The sequence below is a fragment of the Protobothrops mucrosquamatus genome, unplaced genomic scaffold (assembly GCF_001527695.2).
Source record: "Protobothrops mucrosquamatus isolate PMUCROS unplaced genomic scaffold, P.Mucros_1.0 scaffold74, whole genome shotgun sequence".
NCBI lineage: Eukaryota > Metazoa > Chordata > Lepidosauria > Squamata > Viperidae > Protobothrops > Protobothrops mucrosquamatus.
The window spans coordinates 120,817-139,405 of NW_015386451.1; the positions used below are offsets into that span (position 1 = coordinate 120,817).

The 18,589-nt window shown below is 52.2% G+C and overlaps 1 protein-coding gene across 1 annotated transcript; it reads right to left on the minus strand.

The window, feature by feature from the left end:
• Positions 1–1,946: 1,946 nt before the first annotated feature.
• On the minus strand, positions 1,947–17,155 carry HSD11B2 (hydroxysteroid 11-beta dehydrogenase 2). Its single transcript, XM_015812169.1, has 5 exons — positions 16,891–17,155; positions 5,469–5,681; positions 4,675–4,860; positions 4,010–4,147; positions 1,947–2,308 (listed from the first exon to the last, which is right to left on the minus strand). Exons 1-5 carry the CDS (start codon positions 17,153–17,155, stop codon positions 1,947–1,949), a joined length of 1,164 nt encoding a protein of 387 aa, XP_015667655.1.
• Between the last annotated feature and the right edge of the window lie 1,434 nt (positions 17,156–18,589).

An 18,589-nucleotide genomic window follows, 5' to 3' on the forward strand; every position in this document is an offset into this window, starting at 1 on the left:
TTGTTCGTTTAATTTCTGTGGCCCTCCCATTTTAATTAATGACTTACAGTTCATAAAATATATTACAATTAAAAATTTAAAAAAACTTTAAAACAATAAAACCAGTAAAAAGCATTAAAAACCTCCAACTCAAGATACACAAGAGCAAAATCTCACCACCTTCCCTAGAAAGGAAAGCTTGGACACCAGATGGGAACTGCCCAAGCTAACTGGTCCTTTGGGGACCATTGATGCTGCTTTCTGGGGCTGGACTGGGACCCCTTTGACCTACCAGATGGTTTTGGCCTCCAGGTGCCAGCAATCCTAGCCAATCCTAGAGAAACGGCTAATAAACCCAGTTTGTTTACAGCCCTTCAAATATTTGAATGTGGTGATGGTTATTACATCATCTTGCAGTTGTGTTGTTTCTCAGGCACAGGAGGTCCTGCTCTGTTTCTCTTCATCAGAACGGCCTTTGTTCCTCTCCGTGTGTCCCCTGAGCCCTGGTCTCCAGCCAGAGGCCTGTTCCAGGAGAGCCAGCTGACCTGGCAGGTGCCCTGCGGAGGGAAATTGCTGATGGGGTTTAAGAAACCCCAGTAAGGTTTGTTTGCTCTGGGGGGGCCAGATGGCTTGGCTTTCAACGTAAAGCGATTTATACTGAACGTAACCCTTACTAGCTCTGCTCGCTAACTTACTAACTGCTCCATCACTGGAGGCTTTCAGGAAGAGGTTGGACAACCGTTTGTCTGGAATGGTATGGGGGAGGGGGGTCTCCTGTTTGGGCAGGGGTTGGACCGGAAGGCCTCCAAGGTCCCTTCCAACTCTTGGTATTTCCCAGTTGAACTGAAATGGTTTGACCTATGGAAAAAATGAAAACTTCTTAAATTTGCTCTGCTGTGTCATGGAATAGAGCTCCAGCAACAGCATAGCAAATAAGAAAAGCTGAAGAAGTGTGTTGCAAGTGATAGCCACGTGCCAGATGTCCATTACCAGAACAAGCAAAGGCCAGCGCTAAGGAACTTTTCATTGAGGAGCCCTAAATGGTTCACCCCACGGTTGTCCTGCTCTCCTTTGCAGGGGGCCGCCCTCTGAGCGTGAAAGGGAGCTGCCTGGTTCTGGGGGGGGGGGGCAGCCACCGCTTCTCTGGCCGCAGAGTCTTTCTAAGGGGGGTTGGAGCCAGGAGCTCCTGGCCTGAACCCAACAGTACAGCTCTGTAGCTGGGAGAAGGTCCTGCCTGGTGCTGGGGGGAGAGCTGAGCTCCTCCTTAAAACCATGATGGTTCCCAGTCAAACACAATATCCAATCAAATAATGAAATATTTTTTTATTTAAGTAACAATACAATTGTGCTCCTTTTGAAAAAATAATAAATGGCAGGCCGTTGGCTCACCGGTGAGGTCACATGGATGCTGTCCCTGCACAGCGATGAGGGCTGCAGCGGAGGAGGAGGACTGGCCCAAGCAACAGAGGCAGGTTGGCTCATCAAGAAGCCCAAGGCCACGTGTTGGAGGTCAGCCCCTGTCCAGCAAGTGGCAAGAGAAGGTAGCTTAGTTCGCCTGAGGCAACCTTTAAGGAGGTATACGGTAGACTAGAGTGCTCAGAAGCTCTTTGTTTTGGCTAGCAGCAGTTTCTGACCTCTCCTTTGGCACATTGGGGGGGGGGGGAGAGAAAGTCCAAATAAACTTTGTTTAGCAAGGATGCTGCTTCTGTCCACCTCCAGGCCTCTCAGGCCTCGCATAGAGGACCAGGGCAGATGCACTTCCCATCCCCCCAAGGAAAGTCACTGTGGGAGGCAAACCCAGGATTTGTCCCTCAGAACTGAAAAAAAATTGCCCTGGCCTTTTTTCTATAGGAAAAAATTCCTCTTCTAACTAGCTGGATACGGGTGGAATAAAAAGAGGAACCTTCCAAGGAAACATTCTCCAGAGTTTCTCTGGCGATGGCGCAACAGAAGAACCCAAGCAGCTCTCACAACGCCTTGGGTGGGTGGCAGGCCTGGGGACACAATCCCTGGGGCAGCTTTGGATTGATAAAAAAGGCTTTCAGGAAAAGGTCCCGGACGGTGTGAGGGAGGTAATGGTGGATGAAGTACATGAGCCACAGGCCTCTCCCGGGATAGTATTTTAGCCGTGGTTTGGTGGACAGGAGGCCGTCGGTGATGCTGTCCACCACACAGCTTAGGTCCTCCACAGCCATCTTCATGAAGCTCAAAAATTGCCTGTTGATTTCCTCAAGATAGTCCTCTCCGTAAGCTTCCAGAAGGTCAGCAGGTAATGCTGAAAGGAGCTGCTCCTTCTTTTCCTTCCAGTACTCGGGGTTACAGCTGTCACCTGTTGTAAATCGGGGAAAAGGAGAGAGGTGGAGAGCTTACTCTCGTAAGGCACTGGAAAAGGCTCGTGTCTGTAAAACGGGGACAGTTGCTAATGTAAAGCTTGGTCTTCCAAGAATTTCGGTTTACATTTTTAAATGATAGCAGAGGAATGCTTGCCTGCTCCCTTTGCTCTGTGCAGCAGGCAGCATTCTCACTATCATTTAGACCAGCAGCTCCCGGCTTTGGGGGCACCAGGGACCATTTCCGTGGGGAGCAGTTTTTCCGCAGACCAGAGGGGGCGTGGTTTCACATGCTGCCTGCATCCTGTGTGCCCGGTTGCTGGCATGCCACGGACCAATGCCGGTCCACGGACCGAGGGTTGGGGACCCCTGATTTAGACATTCGGAGTCCTTGCTGCACAAAGGAGGATCCCCCGTCTCCTGTTCAAGCTCTGTGTAGGCATTCTGGAATACCCACTTGAGAAGGGAAGCAAAGACACACACAGAAAGAGCCCAGATGAGCCTCCCTTGGAAGGAGTAGCCAAGTCATGCAACATGCAGACAAATGTCCGCTGATCAGGATCCCTCGGCATGATCTGGGCTGGCTTAGACCAGTTCCTGAGGCATTTATTTTCCAGGGAAATTACTGAGCTCAGAAGGCCACAATGAAAAATCTTACTGGAAAGCAGCAGAGATCTTACTGGAAGGACAAGTGTGTGTCGAGTTTCTGTATTTGGGGCAAATGTGCATATTAATACATAGCACGGCTAACATTAATTTGCCTTAATCTTAAAGTGGAAATCAACATAGAACGGGGTGATACAATAGCATCACCTATTCTTTTCTCAGCCTGCCTTGAAGAAGTATTTTGCAAACTGGGCAAAAGATGGAATAAAAATCAATGGTGCCTATTTAAATCACTTTAAGGTTTGCAGATGATGTCGTTCTCGTCTCACAAGACCCAGAAGAGCTACAAAGACACATACAAGAGCTGCACAAAGCAGGAGAACCATTTGGCTTAAAAATAAACCTGAAAAAGAGCCAGGTTATGTTTAATAAATTCACCAAAGAAAAATATATATCTGGAGAAGACCTAGACATAATAGACCACTACATCCTGTATAGCTTGGCCAACAGATCTCAGTGAAAGATGATGAAATAAAGACAATTGTTAAATGTGGTTGGCAGGCATTTGGAAACTAAGCGTAATTTTCAAGAACAATCTCCCCCTCAACCTGAAGAGAAAAGTTTTCAATCAGTCTGTGCTACCTACTCTAACGTACGCCAGTGAAACATGGGCACTAACCTCACAATCGATACAAAAGCTAGGAGTGGCACAAAGAGCCATGGAAAGAGACATGCTCAGCGTTACAAGACAAGATAGAAAGACCTGCACATAGATCAGAGGACAAATGAAAGTATGCGACAGCATCAAGAGAGTAAAAGAATGGAAATGGGCTGGTCACATAGCAGGGACCAACGGCAGGTGGACCAAGGCAGTCCTAGAAAGGATCCCACTTGATAAAAGGCGTCTACAAAAGAGACCTAAAACAAGATGGAGAGACGACATCAGCCAGTATGGCGGGCCCAGTTGGCAAAGGAAAGCCCAGGACTGTATTGGTTGGAAACTTACGGAAGAGGCCTTCATCCTGCAGTGGACAGACAATGGCTAGGATGATGATGATGATAGCACAGCATTAGCCAAGTATTTTCAGCCTTACCTGTTTTGAAGTACCCTGGAAAAATCACGCTCACTCTGATTCCCCAGGGTGCAAGCTCACAGTGGAAGGTGTCCATCAGAAGGCTGAGAGCCGCTTTGGAGGTACCGTAGCTGGCCAGGCAGGGGTAGGGCATATTGCCTGGGGGAACACAAATAAACCTTGCAGTGCCTATCATCGGCCCTATTGAAGGCTTCAAGGCCCCCAGCAGCAATGCCTCCTCCCCAGAGATCTCCATGGGTCACTATTACTGGTGAGCACCTTCTGAATGGATCAGGCGGAAACGGCCAGCAATTTTAACTGCATGGAGCGCAATGCTTGCCACAAGGACCTTGGTTCACACAATGCACCAAACCAGATATTGTGCTAGGTAAAGCAAGGCTGGGTTGATCTGTTAACGGGCCAAAGAAGGATCACCTGTTACTGATTAGTCTCTGGACAAACAAGTTTCTGTGGCAACCTGTTGTAGTCCCAGAATGGTGGGGGGGGGAACGACACATATTTCTAGCAAATAAAGTTGCAGATAAAGCCCTCAGAAGGATCTGCTAAAGAAACGGAACCAGAAAACTAAATTTCCAGGTGGTCGCGCGGCCACTCTGTCCGTAGGCCCAACACCCTCCCTGTGGGCTCAGCCTGAGCAAGCCCTGTTTTCTGAAGGGGCCCCTTACCAGCCGGGCTGCTGACTGTGACGATCCTGCCACGGGATGAGCGGAGCAGGGGCAGCAGTCCTTTGGTCAGCTCCAAGGGCCCAAAGAAGTTCACCTCCATGCAGGTGCGGAAGTGGAGCAGCGGTGTCAGTTCTGCATTGGCAATGGTGTCATTGAACCCAGCGTTATTCACGAGGCCCCAGAGACCTGCCCGTTGAAACAAAACAGGGAAGTATGGAAATGCTCACTGCGCCCTGAGAGGGCACGAAAGGAGGAGGTGGAGGGGGGGTGTTAAGCAAAACATGGAGTCTGCCTCATGAAAACTATTAATCCCCAACAGTGGCCCTGGTGACTATTTTCCCATCGCTTCCTCTACTGGGCTGTGCTGATGGCAGAAGAGCTGTCCTCAGTGCAAAAATGACTGCAGAACATCTCCACTCAAGTCCCCCCCCCCCCCGGAGGAGGTGCTGGCCAGGGTCTGGGTGGAGACAGCAAAAGATGTGACCAAGAGCAAAGAGGGACGGAGACCTTGGAAGCCAGCACATTGTGGGAGGAAGGTCGCTGTAGGTCAGTGGGCACAAGAAATTCTGAGAATGTGTTGGGGGCACTCTCCTTCAGCATTTATAGGAGGCCAGTGACTGGATGCCATTTCAAGGCCAGCCGTGGTCTTCCCACTTCTCTATGATCCTCGTCCCTCAGTCAGATGGTCCCTGGGGAACAGCCTCTTGGGAAAGAGGGATTCCTACTTCTGAGCAAATGGGGACGGCCTCTTCTAGGCGGGCACTGAGCGGCTGCTGCTGCTGAGCTCCAGTTACCTGTCCTTCCGGTCTGGGCCTTGATGAACTGCAGGGCATGCTGAATGTCCTCCGCCTTCGTGAGGTCCATTTGCAGGAGAGTCAGCCGTGGGGAGCACGTCTGCCGAAGCTCTTCTGCCCCAGAGCTCTTCAGGTCCAGCACGCTGGCATAGACGGTCAGCCCCAGCCTGTCCAGGTGCTGGGCGGCTGCCTTCCCAAAGCCGGAATCGCATCCTGGGGGGCATAAAAAGAGCGGTGGGAGAGCTGGACAAGACGTCCTGCCCCACCTCACCTAGGCATGACCTTACATGGTTATTTTGAAGACGGAAAAGATGAAAGCATGACGGAGGGCCATACCAGAATATGTGGAGGGGGGTAGGAATCAATCAATTATGGGATGATTATGCTTTATCCATAAGGCTTCCAAGAATCTTTGTGGTTTTTCACAATTTTTAAACAAAGATTAGTTACAAGTCAAATGGAGACAACATTTAAATGCACTGAATAGTCACAATAAAAATCTTAGGAATTAATTTCAATATAATTAACTACATACCTAACTTTCCTATAGAGAATGATGGAGATTTAAAAACACTTAATTTGGGTGAGGTACAAGGTCCCCTCCCCCCCACGGAATGTATTTGTATTATAATGTATTATAAAGGTTATCTTATCTTGTACAGTAAATGCCAGAGATCTGCTCATTGGGTCCCGGGGGACACGAGGTGGGAGGAACATGCAGAACTCGGAAATCACCCAGGTTTCCAAAATAGTTTGGACTCTGCATTTGAGTTTTCCTCAGTAAGAACCTTGCTGTAAACTACACTAGAAAGGGGAGGGGAGGGGAGAAAAAATAAAATGAGCCCCTCAATCTTGGAAGTGAGAGTATGACAAGAGACCTTACAATATCAACCAGGTTCTCTATTTTGACAACTTTTTGATTTTTCATTTAGTTATTTTTTTGCAACTATTTTGGAGTCCCCAAAGCATTAAAAAGCTCTGAACTGACTGATGCCAAAGCCATCATTTTGTCAGCCTCAAGATTCCATCCTTGATTGGGCCAAATAATTTAATAACAAAAAGCAGAATAATAATAGCATCAAAAAAACGGTTAACACTAAGAAAGATGCACCAGGAAGATGATGGGACCCACAGTTGCCGGCAGAGGCTGAGCCGTGGCTTCATCTTCAAAAACCAGCACATCCAAGACAGGCTGACATCACAAGGGGACTGGCCTTGTGTTGTGTGTCCACAAATGAGGGAACCCCCAACTTTCACTCAGGCTGAGGAGAGGGCGCTGGGGGGGGGGCTGTCAAAGGTCGCAGGCTCATTATGGAAGAGCCCCTGGAGCTCAGCTGTGGGAGAGCCCTTCCTTCCTTCCTCCTCCCAGAGTTTTCCAGACCCACTTCAGCGTTCGGCTGGTGGGGGGAGACGGGAGGCATGGACTCTGATAGCAGCCCCAAACCAGGGGACCTGATGCTTCGTGCGCCCAGATGGCCCTATTCCCAAACAGGGCTGAGCCGGGATTATGGAAATGATGGGAAGGCCAACGAAGCCTCACTTGACCAGTCGGCTCACGGGAAAGCAGTTCTAGTTGTAGCACAAAATAGTTGCCATCTCCGTGCACAGTTAAGTGAACTCTACTCATCAGCTGCCTAGAAGAAGAAGAAGAGGAGGAGGAGGAGGAGGAGGAGGAGACGACGAACTTTCATTATCAACACCCACAGCTCTTCCTAATGCTCCTCCACTTGCCTCCTCCCGAGGAGGAACCTTCTCGCCAGTAACTTTCTGCTTTCAATCCAGGGCACGGGGGACCCTGAGCCAGGACCGGAGCAGCCCAGGGGAGAGGGAGGCTTCCCAAAAGGGAGGTTAATTGGAGCACACGAGGGCAGGAGAGGCCCTCGCCTTCACCACAGCAACCCCCACCCCTTCGGGCAAATTCAAGAAGATCTGGAGCAGCCTAGAAATATACACTTAATGTTAAAAACAAAAGGTCAAGGACCAAAATATAAAATAAGGAAAGCAAGCATTACAATAATGCCAGGAAATAAAATCAGCATTAAAAACCACAAGTGTCTAAAGGGTCTTCCAGAGCAGCCGCAGAGGCAGTGCTCAGCCCCGGCGGACGAGGGAGCCTCCCTCCCAGCCCAGCCAGCAGGTGACGGGCACTTTCTGGGACCAAAGCCCCCACGCCTCAGGCCCCTGCACTCCCCTTGCCCGGCCAGGCTGCGCTCCTCTCTCACCTGTGCCTGGAGCTTGAGTGGCTTGCAGTCCCCACTGACCCCAGGTGCCTTTGGGCTTTGGCCCGCCTTTCCCCTCCATGCCTGCCACAAATCGTTCAAAGCCGTGGCGGCTTTTATGGACCACGGCAGCAGATCAAACATGGAGCTGAGGTTTCTCACCAGGCGTGTAGCCTAAGAATGGCTTGTGTACCGGTCCAAACCTGAGGGAACGAGGAATTTGCCTCAATTTGTTAACCCCTGTCTAACCAAGGTGCTATTATAGTTATACCGCTATTACAGCTTGCTTGGAAGGTGCAAGCGTGAATTAGTTGTATGATACAGGGGGGTACTGACATGAAACAAGAGTGTGGCATACAGCAACCAGTGTCTTCATGGTGCCATGCAGAAGCCTGTCCAGGAGTCCAGGGTTGCTTCTTTCTGGGATTCAGCCACCACGGGGAGAAAGGCAGAGCCCCCAAACTGCACCCATCACACTTTCTTGCTTAAATTACAACCAGCCCCATTTCAGAAAGGGGGGAAAGCAGATGTGGCTGATTTTCAGGTCAGGAAACCCTGGAAACTGCGATGTATCAGTGGGGGGGGGGAGGTCTGAGACTGCTTCCCTTGCCGGGAGGGGGGACTCCACTCCAGGCCTGTGACCTGCAGCACTGATAACAGCCTGTCTTTCACCTGGGCTCCAAGCGGCTGCTCTTGGCCTCCAACCCACAGCACAGGAGAGACAAGGCTGCCTCACATGAGTGGAGAAACTGGCGGCGCGGGGAGGGGGGTACTCCTTCCAGAGGAGGGCAAGGAGGGGAGGACTTGACTTTCTCACGCCAAGCGGGAGAGAAAGGGGGAGGAATGAAAACAATCTGGGGCAAGCAAGGTACAGGATGTTCTTTTCCCCTCTGATAGGTATGGTGATAGAACTTCCTTCTCCAGCAGATTTATGGCAACATTAACCATTAACAGCTGTCGGCCAGCTGCCAGCCGCCAAGCAGAGGGTGCTGCAGTCTTGTGTGCACACCGGCTGCCACTCCCTCAGCCCGACATTTCCACCCAAAGGGCACAAAACCAGCCCGACTGGCCCAGGGGACCTTTTCTCTCCTTGGCCAAACCAGGGCCATCCTTGAGCTCAGGACCAAAGGCAGAGCAGTGCTTTGATGTTTGCAATAATCTGCCCCAAAGCAGCCAGTGATGAGGGAGCCAACAAATATTATCAGACATGTATGCCTAAATGCGTGCCTTTGTTTTCTAGCAGGATCCCACTCTGGCTAGATTTCAGAGCTGCTCTTCGCAGACGATGGCCTCTCCCTTTCCTTCATACAATCTTCCATTTGTAAGAGCGTTCTAGGAGTGAGATACGCCTGAAACATTTGGGGCTCTCCCAGACTCTCAATTCTCTCCTTATCACAAAGGCCTCTTTCCAGTTTGTCAGCTGTCAGCTCCTTCAGCAGACGCCATCTCATCCCTGACCCCACCTGGGTCATCTCTGCATTTTAGCTGGTTTTTCTCTGGAAGGTCAGTGCGATGGCCTTGGAGAAGGAACCATGTGAGGCCACCCAGAAAATGGTGGATATTAGCCAGGCCCCAAGGCTGCTCCTCCAGCTGCCCCAGACGCTTCTGAGGAGAGTGAGCAGCCCCAGGGCAGCCTTCGAAGGAACACCAGAAGATTTCTCTGCTGCGGCTGCCAGCAGCCGTCTTTCTAGGCAGGCAGATGCTTTAGAACCCTGCATATATATATATTTTATTATTATTATTATTATTATTATTATTATTATTATTATTATTATTATTATTATTATTATTATTATTATTATTATTATTATTCCACTGGTGAATTGTTCTGTCAGGAAATTTCTCCTTAGTTCTAGGTTGCTTCTCTCTTTGATCAGTTTCTATCCGTTGTTTCTTGTCCTGCCTTCAGGTGTTTTAGAGAATAGCTTGACTCCTTCTTCTTTGGGGCAACCCCTCAGATACTGAAACGCTGCTATCATGTCACCCCTCATCCTTCTCTTCATTAGATTAGACATTCCCAATTCCAGCAACCGTTCCTTATGTTTTAGCCTCCAGTCCCCTAATCAGCTTTGTTGCTTTTCTCTGTACCCTTTCTAGAGTCTCAACATCTTTTTTACATTGTGTTGACCAAAACTGGATGCAGTATTCCAAGTGTGGCCTTACCAAGGCATTGTAAAGTAGTATTAACACTTCACGTAATCTTGATTCTATCCCTTTGTTAATGCAGCCTAGCACTGTGTTGGCCTTTTTGGCAGCTGCAGCACACGGCTGGCTCATATTTAAATGATTGTCCACTAGGACTCCGAGATCCCTCTCACAGTTGCTACTATTGAGCAAGGTACCACCTATACTGTACCTGTGCATTTGGTTTTTCTTGCCTAAATGTAGAACCTTACTTTTTTTCACCATTGAATTTCATTTTGTTATCTGTCAACATCTGAGCTGGACCATTCTTTCTCTGACAAAAAAGAGATGATCTTAAAGTAATTTGGCCATTGTTCTTTCTGGAACTACTTCACTTGGGATAGAAGATTCTAGACCTTTTCTTCTGTTAAATTTTAATGTTGCACCATATTTCTAGTACACATATAAGCATATATTAATGGTTCTGTCAGTTTGTTGGAACAAATGAGGATGCAAAATAATGCTTATACTGCAGTTTCAGACTTCACATCAGAGGTCAGCTAGTTCTACCTGCTGCTCGGTGCCAATCCGCAAGAGCCCTCTGGGTACGCAGCCTTTGTTTTAAGGCTTCCAGTGATGGGAATGGGCCTTTTCCTGAGGCAGCCATCAGAAACACAAGCCTGCCCTCCAGAAAAACAGAGGCCAAGCCCATTCCTTCCTGCGCATCAACCTTGAGACATCCAAAGACTGTCACCTACCCTACACCCCCCCCCCCCCGTTTTCTCTTCCTCCAACCAAATGCATCCAGTCCCTTTCATTGTCCCTCGTGGGACTTGGCCTCCAGGCCCTCCACTGCCTTGTTGCCCTCCTCTGCCCTGACACCCGCTCATCGCTGTTGTTTTACACCGCAGTGCCCATAATTGGACCGTAATCCCGAGGGGGGGCTGCTCAAAGCAGCCGCGTGGGATAGGGCCTTCCCCTGAACTGAGCTTAGTGCTCCTGTTTATGCATCCCAAAATAGTTTTGCCTTTCCAGCAGTTGCATCACACTATTGATCCATGTCCTCTTTGTGACTACCTAGAATACCCAGATCTTTTCACATGTACTATTGCCAGGCCAATGTCCACCCCCCTCCTTCTTTTAATGATTTTCCCAGATGCCTTCCATCCAGTTAAATTTCTTCTTGCTCATTTTGTCCCATTGTTCACCACTTCTCTACATTATACATGTCACTTACAAATTTAACCACCATCCCTTCTTCCAGGTCATTATCAGAACCATTGAAGAGCCAGGGCCTGCACAGCCTCCAGCATCCCTCTCAGTCTCTTTCCGGGTGGCTGGGAAGACCCCCGGTGGCCCCTCTGCCCATTGAGGACTCCATCCAACAGTTGTGTGCTTGATCCAACTGAAATGTGCCTGGTAATTTTTGACTCAGCATGTTGTGGAAACACAACCTTTGTCTTGGCCAATACAGTATGTCACTGTGTGGTTTCTTTGATTGGGAATGGCCCGGAATGTGAAGTCAGCAGTTGTATTTTGTTCACCTGGATTTAATTTAGTATATTTTGTGAATCCAGTCGATGTATCCAGAAAAAAAAAACAGTATGCCATAGGATTTTCTAGTGAGGCACAAATCGCACAATGGTTCTGCATGGAAAACAATGTTGTTTTCCAACAGCAACTTCTCATATTTTCCTCACAGCTTTGTCCATCTTTTTTCTTAACTGTCATGGAGAAAAAGATGAAACAGCCGCACAACACCTTTGGCACAGGCACATTGAGTTCCCCAGTGCCTCCCACTCCACACCCCCTGAGCCCATCCAGAAGGGTGCCAGGACTGATGGGATCAAAAGCTGCTGAGATCCAGGAGCTCCATCCTGAGCCTGCTGGAAATCTTCTGCAAGGATGATCAATGTCCAAAAATCCTGATCGAAAAGGCTTTATATCTGGGGCTGCATTTTTCTTCTTCTACCAGTTTCTCCTACCAGGCCAAAGTTGGCTTCCTTTGATTCTAGCAAAGTATTCCTGCTGATTGAGGTTCAGAATCCTGAGGCCTTTTACGTGCCAAGTTGCAAAGGCTTCTCTCCTTCAGCTTTAACTGATTTAGTGGTCAGGGACTGAGTAGGGAAGCCTCGGAGCTGAAAAGATTTCCACCAGACAAATGTCTGCTGCATCCGAGTTGTTGCCTGAGGAAAGCCTCGGGGATTTGGACTCCTGGCCACAGATGGAGGAGTGGGGGGGGGGTCGCCCCACATATGGCAAAGAACCCGTGAGAGCCACATCTAAGGAACTGAACTTCTCAGCTCAGCCGAGGGGCCGTCTCCCTTCTCTGCTCCACCACCTGCTGCTCAACAGACCCACCCCAAAGAAGAATGGACCTTGATCCTACGTGGGGAATGTGGTGCCCAGAAGGGATCCCCAAAGGCTTTGCCTCGGCCCTCTCCCTTTGCTGGAAGACGCTCTCCCCCTGCAGCTCTCCTTGGTGCTGAAAGGATCCGTTGCTTCCGGGCCCTCCTTCCCTTCCTGCCCACCAGAAGGGCGGCAGGGCTTTCTGGGAGGGCTGAATCCTCAGTCCATGGCACAGGCACTCCTGCTTTTCCTGCACTCGCCTTGGAACGCCCCTTCTCTGGAACAAGGGAAGGCTGGCAAAACGGCTCAGCAGTCAGACAACTATCGGACCTTTAGTTACATGTTTTAACAAGCCACTTTGGAGGAGAGAACCAACCTAGATCTAACTAAGAAGAAATTTTGTAACCTGCCCTCAGATGCTTTGGAGAACAGGGCTCTTTGTGACAGCCCCTCAAGTATTAGAAGACAGCCATCATGTCACCCTAATCCTTCTCTTTGGGACTGTGTTGCCCAGGCAGCTCCATCACAGAAGGGCCCCCAGCTCCAGGCAGGCCCCGTCGATCGAGTCCCAGGCCCACCGCCTCTCCTTTCCGTCTGGAGCACGTTTGGGACCTGTCACCCTCCCCAGCATCTCCAAACTATCTGCTGCTTAAGAGTTTGCAGGTTTTTCAGGGACTAAAATCTCACCAAAAAAATAATCTTGGTTTGTTTTTTTTAACCTCACATCTTTTCCTGTGGTGGAAGCTCCCCAGGAGATTTGATGCTGACTTGTCTGCCTGACAAATGTTCTCCTTCCCAGAGTGAGGAAGGCAAAGAGGTTCTTCCCTTGTCTAGATACCAACCAATAAAAAATATTTAAGCACGGGAGGGTTTTGTTTTAATTTTAAGGGAAATCAAAAGCCAGAACACGTTTCTTGGCTTCAAAACCAGCGAGGTGACAACAATCGGGGGATCCCCTCATAACAGGAAAGGAAGCTGAGATAGGTGGGAGTTGCTAAAGAAGGAGAAATTTAAAACTTATTTGTAGACATTCCCCCAAGAACATGTAGAAAAAAGGAGGTACAAACAGTCTAGATTAAGACCAGCCACTTGGCAACCCTTCAAGGTTACGGCGGATCTCCTGGGGGGCTGCTTGCCACCCAGATAAGAATTTCTGATGGTTGGGTTCCCTCTATGGTCACCTGGCCGAATTTTAGGCACTCAGCAACCAGGCCACATTTACGGCCCTTTGCATCATGTGGCCACATTTTATGATTTTGGTGAAAACTGGTTTGCTTAACAGCCATGGTGTTTGCTTAATGAGCACAGTCAAAAAGGGTGCAAAATCAGGTCAGTCATCTTACTGACCCAATCCTGCAGTTGTAAAGCCAACATTGTGGTTGTTCAGCAAACCCACTGTTGCCTAGAAGCCAGAAGCAAAAGCCAGTTTCCAGCAAAAACCATCGTAAATCATGGTCACATGACCGTGGGATGCCACAAACCACCATAAATGTGAGCCGGATGCCAAGCATCAAAATGCGATCTTGCGGCCATGGGCAGGGGGCCCGGCCTTCGCATCCAAGTTGTAAGTTCTTTTAGGGGGCCTGTCACAACTCTGAACTGTCCTTAAATGACCAGTCATAATTTGAGGACTACCTGCATTTTGCTTTGGTCACCCCCCATCTTGAGTCCTGTTCCAGTCACGTAGTGGATTTGGAGAAATTAGGACTCAGAGGAAGGCAATGAAAACTCTCATGGGACATGGAAAGCCCTCTAAAGAGAAGGAAATATGACCGAGGGGGACTAAATGTGACATTGTTGAAGTATCTGAAAAGCCAGAGGTCAGGACCTGTTCACTCTCACTCCAGAATGGAGAGAGAATAGTAGCACCTAACTTACAGGAAGGCCGATTCTGCATGAACCCTGGGAAAAACTTCCTTTGGCAGGGAACTAATGGCCCAGAGAGGAGAGGAGCTCCTCAGGCAAGGCTAACAGCCTCTGTCTGGAAGGCTTTCATCAGGGCTCCCAGGAGCTTTGAGACTCCTTTCAAATCCAGGATCCACTTACTTGATTGATTCTTTTTCAAGCAGGACCCCAATTTCTTTGGCTGAATTTCTGGAACTGTCATAGCCCTGTATCCCACTGCACCAACCAAGAAAACAGTCCAGAGAATGATGAGAGTGAAAGAATTGAGAGATCAAAGCACACACAAAAGATTACACTACCCCAATCATTTCTTTATTAACTAAAGGGATCTAATCTATCCCCCCCCCATTAGAATCTGATCTAAGCAGAGAGTAGCTAATGGTTGCAAGCCTGAGTTATGCAGGTTTCTATTCTTAATCAAAACCAAATGCGCTCCAATCACTGGCAGGCATTAGGACCTAGAGCAGTACAGCAGGAGGAGCAGCCCCAAGCAAATGCCCCCCCCCCCAGTTGGCCAGAAGCTATTCTAAACTTGTCTTCTTGGAGACAAAGAACTTGCCAGAATCACTGAAAAGATCTGCAATAGCACTTCGGCATTTTTGGAGCCTGTGTCCTTTGACCTGGGAACAAGCTGTTCAACGGAGTGAACCAGAAGCAGCTAATGCACCACAAGGCCAGATGTGTCTAATTAGTGTTCAACTCTCTTTTCTCATGGGAAAACCAGAGCGGGCTATAAAAAGCAGAAAGCAGCAAATGGCCCCCTCCAAGCATCTTTCCCAGTCGAGAGCTGATCTGGCTTGAGCGGACGGAGCCTTTCCTGAACCCGGCTGCAAGCAGCATCAGAGAAGTGTCCTTTGGACGCTCCCTGTGGCTCCAACTGGCTGCTGACCCAAGGCTTTCAACCCAAGCAAGCTTACAGGCTGCCAGAATAATACACTGCTCTGAGTTAAGAGTTCAAAAACCCCCAAATGACCCCATCAGAAAGCACAGGAAGAGTTGTACGTACAGCTGGCTGGTAGCGCATTGCCTTGAAAAACATTCCCTATTTTCCTTTTGAAGGTTTTTGCACCAGAAAATTATCACTCTAAATGCAGAATAATAGCACAGAATAACAGAATAACAGAATTGGAAGGGACTTTGGAGGTCTTCTAGTCCAACCTCCTTCTCAGGCAGGAAACCCTATACCATTTCAAACAAATGGTTGTCTAATCTCTCCTTACAAACCTCCAGTGTTGGAGCATCCACAACTTCTGGAGGCAAGTCGTTCCACTGATTAATTGTTCTGTCTGTCAGGAAATTTCTCCTTAATTCTAGGTTGCTTCTCTCCTTGACTAGTTTTCATCCGTTGCTTCTTGTCCTGGCCTCAGGTGCTTTGGAGAATAGCTTGACTCCCTCTTCTTTGGTGGCAACCCCTGAGATATTGGGGCACTGCTATCCTGTCCCCCCTCGTCCTTCTCTTCCTCAAACTAGACATACCCAATTCCAGCAACCGTTCCTGATGTTTTAGCCTCCAGTCCCCTGATCGTCTTTGTTGCTCTTTTCTGTACTCTTTCTAGAGTCTCATTGTGGTGACCAGAACTGGATGCAATATTCCAAGTATGATCTTACCCATAAGTTATAAAGCAATACAACTTCATGTAATCTTGATTCTATCCTTCTTCGGGAGAAAGCAGGTGTCCTTACTCAAGTGGTGCCTTTTCTCTTTCAGACGGGTTTCCTGGAGGAGGGGCTCATCTGAGGGAGCACAGAAGGGGCAAGAGTGGCCCTGTCCCCGGGCGGGCAGGGAGAAAAAGGCTGCACCAAGCCAAGGCTGACCCTGGGCGCCCCCTGGTCCCTTCCATCCAAGGCTGTGGGTCCTCGCAGGCGGAGGCAAGCCAGCCCCTCCACGGGAGGGGGGGTTCCACCCAGACAGCCTTTCTCGCATCTAATTGAATAGCCAGATCCCCCTTTGAACTCCCTGGGGCTCAGCCTGCCAGGGGGCTCCTCCAGCCGGCATCTGCCCACGTGGCTGCCCGGGCCCTGCGCCTCCTCCGACCTTCCGGCCGGCTTGCGGGGCCTTATGGAACCGGCATCAGGGCTGCGCGCCGCTCCCCGCTCTCGGCCCCGCGTTCTTCCCGCCTGGCCTCTTTTCCCGAAGGAGCCGCGTAGGATCCGGCTTCCACCGGCAACTCTCGGCTGCCGCCGGCGCCTGAGCCGACCTGATGGGGCGAGCCCCCCTCGGCCCCCGCCCGCCCGCCCGCCAGGCCCTCTGCGCGCGTCCGGGCCGTCGGGGGGACGCTGACCTCTGGCCTCGTCGCCGCCGCCGTCCTCCAGGAGGAGGCTCGGGACGGCCGGGAGGGAGCCGGGGCGGAGGGCCGCGTCCGGGGCAGCCCCCGCCGGGCCGCTGAATCCGGGAGCGTTTTGCCTGCCGCCCCAGCTGCTCTCGCCGCCCCGCTCGGTCCCCCGCGGCGGAGGGGCCCGTTCTGGACCGCGGGACGTTAAGTGCGCGTTTCTGGGCAACGAGCGCGCCTTGCCGGCGCCAGCATCTCGTTCCGCAGAGCGCGGAGAGCAGGCTCGGTCCTGATGCGGCCGGCCCCGAGCGGGGAGGATGGAGAGGGCCCGGGGCCCTTCGCTCTCCAGGACCCCGCCCGGGCCGGGCCGCCGCTTGGGAGCAGACGAAGCCGCCCCGCGCAGCCGAGCTCTCTCCGGCGCGGCTCCGGGCCACGGGCTCGGCGGGAGCGACTCCGGCCCCAGACCAGAGAGCGCCGGGCGGCTCTCCCCCCGCGAAGGCGGCGCTGCCCGTCGGCTCTTGGCCCGAGGGGAGGGCTCGCGCCCGCCGGACTCACCTGTCACCACCACCGCCTTCCCCCCCGCGGGGATCCGCTTCCGCCGGGCGGTGCCGGCCGAGACGAGCAAGCAGGCGGCCCCCGTGAGGGCGGCGCTGAGGGGCAGCGGCAGGACGGCCTGGCCCAGCGCCTGCAGGACGGCCAGCTGCCCCACCCGCAGCAGCAGCAGCCGGCTCAGCAACAGGTCCGAGCGCAGGAGCCGCACCGCCAGGCTGCCCAGGAAGAGCAGCCACACCGAGAGGCTGCACGCCCAGCCCAGCTCCATGCGGGGCAGGGCGGGAGGCCGGGAGGCCGGCCGGCCGGGAGGAGGGACCGGGAGGCCGGGGCTGCGCGGGAAGGCCGGCGGCCCGGGCGCGCGGGCGGCGGGAAACAAGTCAGGCGGCGGCCGCGCCGGGATGCCCCGAGCGCGCCTCGGCCGACAGTGAGGAGGGAAGCGGCACATGAGTTGTAAAAAAGAGGCGGCGGGCGGGGAGGGCGGAGCTGCCCCGCCCTGCGCCCAATGGGAGAAGTTCGAGGCCTCCCGGGGGGGATGCAGGAGGGGCGCCGGCTCTGGCGGGGCGGCGGCGGCGGCGGCGGCTGCCCTCCGGCGCTGCCTGCCGCCCGCGAAGCGCTGCGCTTCGGGAGCCGCCAGGAGCGCGGGAGCAGCGGGGTCAGTCGGGCCTTCGCCTCCTCTACGACGGCCAGGGAGGGCAGGGCGGCCCCTCCGGTTTCGCCTTCGCGGTTCTTGTATGCGCAGGTGCCGTTGGTAAAAGTTGCCCCCTCGCCCCCCCCCCAAGGCCCAGAAGCCCTCAAGGGGAAGGGCCCCTCGGCTCGTCCCCCGCGACCTCCCCGGAGAAGAGCTGCCTGGGCTGAGGCGGCGTCCTCCCGGCCAGAGCTGGAAGGCAGCAGGAGCCCCGCTTGCCCTCCCTTCAGCGGCTCCCCTTCCCTTGAGCCACCTTGAGCGGGGGGGGGGAGCTGGATCCCAGGGGCTGATGGGTTAGCTGGACCGCCCCCCCCCACCAGCCCCCTCGAGGACGCCTTCCCTGCCTCCCCACTGGGGGTCTTGAGGCCCGTCTTCCCAGGGGGGGCATTAGCGGAGGGCCATCCTGGGGAAGGGCAGCTGGGCGTCCCCCAGTGGGCTGTGCCGCCAGGAGGAAGATGACCCCATCTTTCCCCCTGCGGCATTTTCGGTCTGAGCTGAGCGTGTCCCAGCCGGCTCCCCTCCTGCCTCTCTGCTGGCGGGAAGAGGCCGCGGGTGGCCAGAGGGGCCCCTAGCAGCAGGTGGCCCAAGGAGGCCTTTGTCGAGGCTGCTTCCTCCAGCAGCTGCAGTGTTTGCCCCTCCTGCACACGGGAGCAGCAGCTGCTGCCTTCCCACAACCAGGGCTCGGAGCCTCCCAAGAGACAGGCAGCTCAGCCCCCAGGGAAGCGATCCTCGCTGGCCTCCCTGCTGCGGATGGAGCTGCCAGAAGATGCACGAAAGTGAAACTGCAGGCCATTCTCCGCTCTCCATTTAGACCTATCTGTAGAAGAAGAACGTCCTGGGACAGTAATTAACAGGTAAACATTAAAATGTTTAGAAGAGAATAGAGAATAGAATAGAACCTTGGAGGTCTTCTAGTCCAGCCCCCTGCTCAAGCAGGAGAACCTATACCATCTCAGACAAGTGACTGTCTAGCCTCTTCTTAAAAATCTCCAGTGATGGAGTGTCCACGATTTCTGG